The sequence below is a fragment of the Bos grunniens genome, chromosome 7 (genome assembly GCF_055505025.1).
Source record: "Bos grunniens cultivar Pamir isolate PY7600 chromosome 7, Bosgru_T2T1.0, whole genome shotgun sequence".
Classification (NCBI taxonomy): Eukaryota; Metazoa; Chordata; class Mammalia; order Artiodactyla; family Bovidae; genus Bos; species Bos grunniens.
In genome coordinates this window covers 4,863,825-4,874,468 of record NC_141171.1, presented here as the reverse complement: position 1 = coordinate 4,874,468, position 10,644 = coordinate 4,863,825, and the positions used below count along the sequence as shown (strand labels likewise).

General features: G+C 62.4%; 2 protein-coding genes and 1 long non-coding RNA gene across 5 annotated transcripts in view; 1 reads left to right on the top strand and 2 right to left on the bottom strand.

Moving 5' to 3' along the window:
- Window positions 1–79: 79 nt before the first annotated feature.
- Window positions 80–3,310, bottom strand: ISYNA1 (inositol-3-phosphate synthase 1). Its single transcript, XM_086408365.1, has 11 exons — window positions 3,240–3,310; window positions 3,005–3,133; window positions 2,691–2,852; window positions 2,194–2,326; window positions 1,918–2,111; window positions 1,581–1,730; window positions 1,284–1,499; window positions 1,008–1,172; window positions 808–921; window positions 515–732; window positions 80–389 (listed from the first exon to the last, which is right to left on the bottom strand). Exons 2-11 carry the CDS (start codon window positions 3,122–3,124, stop codon window positions 188–190), a joined length of 1,674 nt encoding a protein of 557 aa, XP_086264491.1. The 5' UTR covers window positions 3,125–3,133; window positions 3,240–3,310; the 3' UTR covers window positions 80–187.
- Window positions 3,311–3,426: 116 nt separating this feature from the next.
- On the top strand, window positions 3,427–4,746 carry LOC147368088 (uncharacterized). The gene is made up of 2 exons (XR_015166465.1): window positions 3,427–3,788; window positions 4,282–4,746. It is a non-coding gene; the product is annotated as an uncharacterized LOC147368088 (long non-coding RNA).
- Window positions 4,747–6,821: 2,075 nt separating this feature from the next.
- The window catches only part of ELL (elongation factor for RNA polymerase II), a 79,468-nt gene continuing 75,645 nt past the window's right edge, over window positions 6,822–10,644 (bottom strand). For all 3 annotated transcript variants that reach the window (XM_086408362.1, XM_086408364.1, XM_086408363.1), the window contains exons 11-12: window positions 9,679–9,723; window positions 6,822–9,001 (exon numbers count right to left, since the gene is read on the bottom strand). In XM_086408362.1, the coding sequence (XP_086264488.1) occupies window positions 8,885–9,001; window positions 9,679–9,723 (162 nt within the window). In that variant the 3' untranslated portion in view covers window positions 6,822–8,884. The remainder of the gene's footprint in view (window positions 9,002–9,678; window positions 9,724–10,644) is intronic.

Genomic DNA, 10,644 nt, shown 5'->3' with positions numbered 1-10,644 from the left:
GAGTCTACTGATAAAAAATGGAGACGGGGCTGGAGTTGGGCCGGTTTAGGGTTGCAGGCGCCAAGAATACAGATGTGGCTCATAGTGGTACTTGCTTTATTGTCTTCAGGGGGCCTCGAAGGGTCGGGTCCTGGGAAGCAATGGGGGCAGGAGCTATGGGGGAGCCATAACTCCTAAGGCCATGGCCTTAGGTGGTGGGCATCTGGGGTGCCTCAGCCTGTGAGTGCCCATTGGCATCACCAGTACAGCCATTGGGTGCGGTCGGCGCAGATCCTTTCTTGCAAAGCACCGGAGAGGTGGTGGCCAAGGGCCCAACTCTCTTGAGGCCAGGGCGTTCCATCTTGTGCTCCAGAAGCATGTGGTTCTGCGGCGGGAGCCCCACGCAGGCCCTGGGGGATGATCAGGGCTCAGCGGGGCCAGACCCGGAGACTGCCGTGCAGTCCCTAGGCCCTGTGCACAGCCCAGCCAGCGGACATCCGGGCCGTGGATGGGAACCCCCAAGGCTGGGGCACACCTGAGGATATTCTCGATGCAGCTACGCTGGCGGAAGAGCGCATTGACTACGGGGCTGCCGGGCGGTGCAAGTGGCGCCTTGAAGAGGAAGCCGAGCAGTGACAGCACCGGATGGAAGCTCTGCGGGTCCGGGTCGACGTCGGTGCAGAAGCTCACTCGCTGACACAGTTCAGTCAGCAGGGCCAGGTCCAGCATGATGGGTGCGGCCAGGAGCGAGTCCTAGGGGGCCAGCGGGTCAGGAGGTGGGCCGGGCTGGCGGCCGCCCCGCTGCTCCTGCCCCCTCGCGCCCCACACCTCGCACGTGTTGTGCAGCACCAACGTGTTGGTACCACCCAGCATCAGCTCCGATGTGTACTCATCCAGGGCACGCTTGCTGTCGCCCACGTATGGCACGTACTTGATGACCACCTGGGGGGCGGCACAAGGTCACACGGGGCCCTCGGTTGGGAGCGCCCTCGCCCCGGCCCCTGCCCCCACTCCCGCGCCCCACGCACGCAGTGGTCGGGCTGTTCGCCCGGCGAGTAGAGCACCGGGTTGCTGTGCACCATGTCGTCCACCACGCTGCTCTTGGACACCTCCTTGGAGCGGAACTGTGGGGGCGCTGACAAGTTCTGCCCGTCGTTGTTGCCCAGGTGGTTGTAGCTCACGATGGACATGGTCTGGGGGGACAAGGGGACCCGCGGTAGCTGCAGGCCTCGCAGCACACAAGCCCAGCCCTCGGGGGTCCAGGCCTCCCCTCCTGAGCTGAGCAGTCCCCCAGGCCCACACACCTTGAGGCCAGAGCCGATAAGGAAGTCCACGAGCACAGATTTGACCTTGGTCTGGCCCGACTTGAAGTCGTCTCCACCCACAAAAACGCGGCGCTGCCACGCGAGCTCGAGGGCACCGGGTACCAGCGTGTTCTGTGGGGACCCATTGAGGAAGGCACAGCCCTCCAAGATGCTGGCCACGGCAAAGAGTGTGGAGGGCGACACTTCCAGGCCCAGCTGCAGGCAGAGGGGGCCAGTCAGCACAGAGGAGTCCTTGGGGGCTGGCCCTGATCCCACTCCGCCCCTGGGCGCACCCACCTGGATGGTGCGCAGCAGGTTCTCAGCAGTGTCATTGAGGCCTGGAATCACTTCGCAGAAGCGCTCCGTGTTCGCTGTCCACAGCACGATGACTTTGTCCAGGCCGGCGGTGGACCGAAAGTCGCGGATGTCCCTACGGATCTGCTCCAGCTGGGGATGGGGAAGGTAAGGGGAGGTTGTACAGGCTCCTCCGACCTGTGGAGGCCTGGGCTACTCAGTTTCCCAAGTGCGCTGGACCCTCGGGATGGGAGCAGGAGGACAAAAGAGGGAGAGCAGGTGCGGGGGGTGGGGAGGACAAGTGGCTGGGAAGGACAAGTGGCACGGGGCGGGGCTGCACCTGCTGCGCGCGCGTGCCCGGGATGACGTTGTCGGCGCGTGCACTCTGGTTAGCTGCGATGAACTCCGGGATGTAGACGGAGGGCCGCGGGCGCATGGCCTCCATGTGCGGCCAGAGTTGCTCCTGCAGTCCCCAGTCCAGTACCTGTGCACGCCGCATCGCCTCCGCCAGGTTCAGCGAAGATATGTCCCAGCCTGGGGGGTACCCTCAAGCTCGGCCCGGCCCCAAGCTTCGGCCCCGCCTCCCGCCCCACCCCCGGCCCAGGGCTCCGCCCACCGTCGAACACGAGGTCGTCGGGCGCCACCATGGGCAGCAGTGAACTGAAGGGCACGAACACTTCCTTGCCCTCGGCGTCCAGGCCCAGGCTAACAGTGCCTGCCTGCGTCAGTGAGCCGTAGTAGTTGGCCTCCTGGGGGGCGGCAGTGGGAGCTGAGTGAAAGGTGGGCGTGGCGTGGGGAGGGCCTCGAGCCGGCCAGGGCCCCGCCCGGCACCCGAAAGCTCCGCCCTGCCTTTGGGCACCTCCCCTCGGAGCTCCAAGCCTAGGCGGAAGCCGCTCCGTTCGGGAGGTCCCACCCTGAAGCCCTCCCACACCTTAGGCTCCGCCCCCGAAAGACCCCTGAGGAATCCCCGCCCCCCGTGGAAGCCCCGCCTGGAGTCCGCCCGCAGCCAGAAACCCCGCCCCCTATGGGCCCACTCCTCCGTTGGAGCCCCTCCCCCGCCGCAGGGATTCCAGCGAAGCCCTCTCTCCGACCGAGCCCCACCCGACCCCCCACCTTGCGGCCCGTGCGCGTGGGCCAGGACAAGCGCAGTCGGTTAGCCAGCACGGCAGCGGTCAGTGTGGAGCCGTTGTTGCCGCCCCAGCCGACGAGCATGACCCCGAGCCGGGGCACCTGCCGGGCGGTCCGGAAAGTGAAGCGCGTGGACGTGGGGTGCACCTGGGGGCGGGCAGCGGGGTAAGCCGGGAGCCACAGGCCCCTCCCCGCTCGCTACTACTGGGCCGGGGGTCGCAGACGTTGGGCAGTTCCCGCTCCCTCCCCGCTCCCTGACTCCCCCAGCCCTGTGGCCCGCCGGACGGGCCCTCGCCTACCTTGAGGACGCCGCCCTCGCGGCGGACGCTCGTCGTCCGGTACTCGTACTGCGCCTCGATGGTCTCGGGGCTGTAGACAACGTCGGGGCTCTCGACCACGAACTCAGTTGCGGCCTCCATCGCGATAGTCTGGGAGCGCGGGGTTGGCAGGAGGTCAGCGGGGTCCTAAGAACTGGCCGGGCCAAGCCGACTTCGGTCCCCAGGGAGCCTGCACCCCTCCCGGGGCGGCACTCACCGATGCAGCGTCGGCTGGGGCAGCGGCAGACGGCTAGGGCTCCGGGCGCGCGAACTCCAGAGAAAAGAGCCGCGGCTCCACCCCCTCTCCGCCCCTCGCTCCGCCCGCGCGCGGGAGGAGGGGCGCTCGCGGCGGGGGGAGGGCGCGCACCGACCTTGGGCTCGGGTTCGAGGCCTTTTGGTCCCGAGCCTCCGCCGCTGTCTGGTTCTTGGCCGGCCGGGCAAATAACCTGGGCCCCAGGCCCCCGGCCCTAACTCGGCCCGCGTGAGTCACTTAGGACCCCCGGCCGCCTATCCCCACTGTACAAAAGAGGACTTTAAAGCTCTAAGGGAGCGCCAAGCCCCAGCCAGGAGGCAGAGGCAGTAGTTTGAGTTAGGCTGGGAAACTCATTATTTGGTGGGTTGGAGGAGGAGGAGTCTCTAGAGAAACTAAGGCAAGGGAAACTGAGGCAGAAGACTAAGCGAGGAATCGGATTTCAAAGCGTGACACTCCTCCAGCTCAGGCTCCCTCCTCTTCCCCCTTCTTGAGCAGCGGTCACTCTCCACTAAGGTGAGGGGGTAAGGGGGGGCTGTGAGTTCTTGGTGCCCCCACCTGTAGCAGGAAGGCTAGCAAGCCTATCAAGGGCAGGCCTGGGGTGGGGGCGGGGGGAGAGACTGCTCCGTGGGGAAGCGAGGGAAGGCGATGGGCAGGGCAGAGGCGGCCAGCTGGGAGGAGCTAGGCCTGCACAGCTCTGAGCCCCTCTAAGCGCCCAGTGATAAAGGAGCGTGGGAACCCGGCAGGCGGGCGGGGGCGGCTCCCCCAGGAACTTTCCAAAACAAGCGGCCTCCTCCGGCTGGAAAGTTTCCACCCCTGGAACTGACCCAAAAGGTGGATAGTTGGGAACGTTTGCAGGAAACATGGTCAGAGTCTGGCCTTGGGGAATGGGGGCTCTAAAACTAGTCCAGACTTTGCCCTCAAGGGGCTCCAGTTGTGGGGGAGTCAGAAGTGAACTGGGGGGACTTCTCTGGTGGCCCAAGGGTTAAGAATCTGCCTGCCAATGCAGGGGACATGGGTTGGATCTCTGGTCCAGGAAGATTCTACATGCCACAATACAACTAAGCCTGTGCACCTCAACTACGGAGCCTGCGCTTCAGAGCCCCACTGCAATGAGAAGCCCTGGCTCGCCACAACTAGAGAAAGCCTGAGCACCACAATGAGGTCCCAGCACAGCCAAGAATAAGTAAAGAGCAGTGAGGGGCGCACTCCTAACCAGAGGGACCTGAGAGGCAGCGGTGGACAGGGCAGGCTGCCTGGAAGAGGTGGCTGCTGGACAGTCTTGAGATCATGAAGACATCTTATCAAAGAAAGATATGAAGAGCTGCCTAGACAAAAACCTGGGGGACTGGTTTCACGGGCAAATGAAAAAGGGCTGGATGCGAGGGGGAGGGAGGCAGTTTGGGGACCAAGGCAGACCCTCAGGGCTGCGGACAGGGCATTTAGTATAATAAATATTTGGGTTTTGTCCTGCTTTCTGGCTTGGAGATTGAGTTTGATCATTAATTGCCAGGGGCTTCCCTGACAGTCCAGTAGTTAAGACTCTGCACTTCCACTGCAGGGGGCTGGGGTTCGATCCCTGGTCAGGAAACTAAGGTCCCACATGCCCAGCAGTGTGGCCTGAAATTAGAAGAAAAAAAAAAATATCAATGGCCAGTGACTTATTCAATCATGGAACTTCTGTAAAAGCTCCTCAACAATAGGGTGCAGGTGAAAACATGGAGATGCTGGGAGGGTGACACCTGGAGAAGTCGTGGCAGCCCTGTACCTTTCCCCAAACCCTGCTCTCCTCCATTCAGCTGCTGAGTGTTTGCTTAGCTCTGTGAGCCATTCTGGCAAACCTCTGAACGGGTGGGAGGGAACCCGATTTATGGCCGGTTGTTCAGAAGTATGGGTGGCCAAGGACTTGAGGCTGCTGTCTGAAGTGGGGACCTGAGCCCCATAACCTGGGAACGGAACTGTTCGACCCCTAGTTGGTATTGGAGAATCTGCAGGAGCTGGAGCCCTCCAGGCCACATGTCATACATACCACAGGACTGTGTAAAAAGACCCAGCCCTGGGGAAGCCCAGCATTCACAGGGCAGCCTGTGGGAGGTGCTGGCAGGAGGGGTGTGGGCTGAGCAGGTCCAGGCAGGCTCCCTGGAGGGGCCGTGTTGGAGTAGTTCCGGCTACTACTAGTACTACTCATACTAACTACTCCTCCTAGTAGGGACCAGCTGGGGGTGTGACACGGGGTGAGTGTGCTGCCTGCAGGTGAGTACTGAATGACCAGGGATCCCCAATCCCACCAGACCGCAGGCTTCCAAGGGCAAGGGCAGAACCGCCGCCATCACTGCTGAGTGCCAGCACCCGGCCAGAGCCCGGTGCACGGGAGGCACTGACGGATCCAGGCGCTGGCAGATGTTGTCCAGAAAGTGGCAGGGACTGCTGGGCACCCCTCAGCCCTGTGGCCATGGTGTGGGTTGTGAAGGCGGGAAGTCCCCTGGAGACCTGGACTCAAGGTGTCTTGGGCTCAGGAAGGATGGTCAGGGAACTGCCTGTGGCCACAGGGCTGTGAGGGAGGCCGGTGGAAGGCTGGGGGAGGCGGGTGGGCAAGGCGAGCCTGAGGCGAGACGAGGCTGAAGAAGGCAGGGGTGTGGGGACAGAGATTTATCCACTAGAACAGCGTGGCCAGGCTGCCTAGGGAGCAGGGTACACTCTGCCCCACAGGGCCTGCCTGACCTCCCCTCCCGCGCCCCTCAGATTCCTGGGCCGCCTCAGAACTCAGGCCAAGGCCACTGGCCAGCAGGGCCACCAGGGAGGCTAAGGCCCACAGTCCCTGACCCCTGGACCCCTTTAATCCTGGTCTTATTCTTTGTTTTTCCTTCCTAAAATAAACATTCCCCTCCACTGTGTCCTTGGAGGGTAGAAACTGCCCCCTGCCTTCTGCTCCTCACCTGTAACCCAGGGCAAGGATGGCTTTCCGGCTGGTGTCCTGCGCCTATGGGGCTCCACTAGGCCTCAGGTTCGGTACCCCTGTCCCCACTGGGGGGCAAGGGGAACCCCACCCCCACCCCAGTGTGCGTCCGGGAGGAATCATCAAACAGTGCCGTTACTCACTGCCGTTTCCATCAGCCAAAGCTCCTCAGCCCAAATAAAATACTCCCCGTGCTGCACACGGCTCCACCTGTGGGAGCCCTGGGGTCCCCCTGCCCGGCTCAGCCCACTCTGTGCACTCCACAGGGGCGGCGCTCTGCTCCTGTGCTGACCACGGCTCCCCAGTGCCTCCGCCTCCCGTCTGTCAGTCCTCACCGTGAGCAGGCTGGCTGGTCTGCTCTGGCACCTGCAGGGCCTGCTGCCTCAGGTCCGCCCTCCACCTGCCAACCTCATTCCTGGGCAGCGGCTGTGGCAGGCTGCCCAGAAAGCTTTCTCCATGCTCAGCCCATGCCCCCCCACCACCACGGTTGCCCCGTGGCCAGGTGGCCTCCTGACCCCAGCCCACCCCAAGACGGAACCAGTCCCCCCGACCCCTGGGGAATGACATATGTACTCCCAGCTTGGGCTCACAGATTCAGTTCAGTGAATTTATTGTAGGTTGAAAAAAAATCAGCATTCACCTCTTTAGTGTACAAAAAGGACACTATTTCTTTTAAGAAAATATTAGGAACTGAAGATGCAGACGTCTTTCAATTGTAACATTTTGGCAAAAGTGAAAAGTTCTTGTAAACACCAACTCCATGGCTCAAAATAGTTTTTCTCCACAGTACAATATTAAAAGAAAAAAAAACAGTATCAATAAGTTAGACCATATTTAATCAGCTAGAGCTTCTGTCCATCAACCCCGCCCCAAGCACAAAACTCCTCTTAGCTTCATAATTCCTTAAAAGGAGAAAATAAACAACAACAAAAAACAGTGAGGAGGAAGAGGAAATTCAACTGAGAGTCCCTCGAACTGGACCCCAGGGCAGAGGGCAGGTGGGCCCTCCGGGGTGGGGCCCGTTGAGCGATCCCGCGCCATCCGAGTGTGCGAGTCCAGGCTGAGTGCATGATGGCTGTCCACAGAACTCAGGGCCCCAGGGTCTGCTCAGCCTGTCTTCCTCCACCCCAAATGAAAAACAAAACGACAGCTACTGAAACATAAAGGATCAGCTTCCTCAGTGCTCCGGGCACCCCAGGGGTCCCACGGAGACGTTGGGGTGGGGTGGGGGCACTGCAGGCATGACTGCTCTTTGGGAAGCCATTAGGAGACACCCCCACAGCTTAGAAAAATAGACATGACTATGCGAGCATTTCCACTCTCCCTGCCTCACTAGGATCCTGGCAGCAACCCCTGCCCCCGCCCCCGACAGTGACCCCTGGGCTGGGGGTTGCAACCAGCCCCACGGCCTTCCCCCATCGTGGCTTCGCTGAACGTGGCTCTGAATTAACGTGAACACGCGCTTTAGACCCCAGCACGCCCTGGCGGGGCCCCACACACACACACACACAAACATATACATGCCCCCTGACGCTTTCAGGGACATTAGACTAGGCACAGTGACTAAGCAGCAATTGGGGTGTCCTTGGGCCAGCACCCCCAGAGAGGGGGGATCAGGCACCTTTTCTGAGCTCACTCTCCGGGGGCTCCCTGGCTCCCTCGACCCCCAGCCCCTCCCTGAGTGCAAACCCCGTGGTGGCTCTGCAAAGACGACCCCAGAACCCATACATGGGGCTGAGGGGCGGAGCGAGGTCAAGAACACGGAGGCCACTTGGCCTCAGCAGTACAAAGTGAGGAGCAGCAGCAGGAGAGAATGGAGAAGAGAGAGAAAACCCGACGCCGGTGCTGCAGAGCGCGGGCTAAAGCACAGAGGCTCCCGCGACCCCGACAGCTGAGGGCCTGGAATAGCAAGGCGGCCCGGTGCTCCCCGCAGCTGCTCCCGGGCCAGCTGGGGTTTCCCAAATAGAGCTGCAGGGCTTGCACTGCCCGGCCCGCCCCACTCAGAGCCAGGCAGAGGCCGTGTGCGAGGCAGACCAGTGCAGGAGAGGGGCCCCCGGCGCCCCCCACCGGTTCTCTCCTCCGAGCTCGCAGAGGCAAGGCCAGGCTTCCGGAGCATCTGTAATACTGCAGAAAGGACCCAGGGCAGCGTCTAGACCCTGGGTGTCCAAGGAGGGGAGGCACAGGTGTAGAAAAAAGATGCTTTTTCTTTCGTACAAAAATAGACTCGAGTCTCGTCAGCAGTAGCCTGTCTTTGTATAAAACTAGAAAAGGCAAGCAGGCAGGCTGGCCTTGGGAGTCTTTCTCTGACAAAAAGTTGAAGTCCCCCGTGGGGTGGCTGGCGAGGAGGGGGGCTTCTTGGGGAGCCCGTCCTAGGCAGGGGGCCTGCACAGGAGGTGTGGGGGGCCTGGGGGGAGCTGGACACTCTACCTGGGTTTGTGTGACCTGTGGGCGGCCAGGCCTGCGTGGGCTCCCCTGAAAGCCGGTGTTGCTGGCTCAGATGACTGTATTCTTCCTCATGTTTATTGTGTTAAATAAATCTGTTTTCTTGTCTTTAGCTCCCCCTTGCCCCCAGCTCCCCCACCATCCAGAACAGTCAGCCCGGTGAGGTGAGCTGGCCTGGCTGGTCGAGTGGGACCTCCTGCCCCATGGCCTGGGGCTAAGGCCATGCCTGAAGCTGTCGCTGGTCGTACTCGGCGATGAGCCTCTTGATGTGGGCCAGCTTGCTGTGCAGGTACTCGCAGCGGTGCTTCTCCTGGCTGTAGTTGGTGTTGGTCTATGAGAGAGCGGCTGGGGTGAGCCTCACCCACAGGGCCAGGGTGGAGAGCCCAACACCAACCCAAGCCGCCCCACCTGGCTGCCCCTGGCCCCCACTCACAGGCCAGAGCCCTCAAGCCCTGACAGGGACCCCTGAGCTGCCCCTAGGCTCCACCCTGGGAAACAGGGTCGCGGCTAGGGTGAGAGGCTGAGAGGAGGTGGTCACGCAGCTTCCGTGCTGGGCTGGGACACGGCCGGCGGGAACCAGCCCCGGCACACTTGGCCCTAGGGAATGAGAGCTGCTGCAGTGGCACCACATCCCAGGAGACGGTCAGGGAGCCCGAGCTGGGGGCGGCCGGAGCCGAGACCGCGGCTCCTCCCTGACTCGAGCGCTGAAGGACTCAGCGGGGCCAGGATGGGGTGGGGAACTGTGCTTCCTCCCCCAGACCTTTGAGGGAGCTGCAGAGGGCCTGGGGCTGTGCTCACCCATAGTGGGAGAGTGTGTGGGGTGCTCAGGGGAGGGGGCACCCAAGTGCCCAGAACAGACTTAAGCTCCTCAGCTATCAGGGGAGGAGCTACTCTGAGGACCAGAGACCAACCCAGGGAGGCCCGCCCGCGCACCCTGCCTCCTCTAGACTGCAGCGCTACTGACCTGATCCCACCCCGCCCTAACACCACAAGGGGATGGAGGCTCACCTTTTTGATTTTTCGATATTCCTGAAGGATCTGCCCACGAGTAGTCTGGATGAAAAACAAAAGAAAAAGTCAACAATACATTATCTGCAGGATACCCCAACGGAGTGACCCCTTCTCCTTAGTCACGGTGGCCTGCCAGGTCACTGCATGCTTGGGGACAATGGCTGCGGCTGTGGCATGGTGCCTGAGGGTGTACAGAGCAGGGGCTGGGCCAGAGGGGACGACTCGGGGACACGCAGGAGGCTACACAGCGGCCGGGGAGAGGCAGGGGCAGCTGGGAGGCGCCTTCCCTTGCACCCAGCTGGCTGGTGCCCAGGTCGAGGCCAAGCACAGAGGCCCCCTGACCACCTGCGGGGGTTGCAAGGAGACGGGAGGATGGGGGAGTCCAGGGGGTGCTTGCCTGTCCTAGACCCTCAGAACCCCCACTGTGCCTCCAATCACAAGCCGTCTCCTCGGGAAATCAACCTGACCTCCACCAGGGAGACAGAGCCCAGCACCACAGTTCATCAGGGCTGGCCCTGTCATCAGGTAACCAGCTCCAAAAGGGGTCTCTTGCAAGGGGGAGGCTGGCATCCCAAGGCCCCCTGCAGGGACCAAGCACCCTGTGGTGAGGTCCCACTCGGGATGGCTGGGGAAACGCAAGTGCCCCAGGTGGGGGAAGGGGTTGGGGCCCCAGGGACCCTCCATCCCCTCCCCCTCCCACGGAGGCTGTGACAGCTCTGACGGGCGGTGCGGTGTGGCCAGGGCCCGCCCCTCCTGCTGGGAGGCAGCGCTGAGAGTTCTCTGGTGACACAATAGTGGGCTGCAGAGAAGCCCCAGGTGCTCGGGGGTCGGGGGGGACGCACGCACCCCAGCCCCTGGTTTCCTGGCTGTCTCCACTGCTGAGGCCACCCCCGGCCCCACGGTCACCTCCCACCTACAGCGCTGGTCTTGCCCAGCCTCATGGTTGAGACGGCAGAGCTCCCT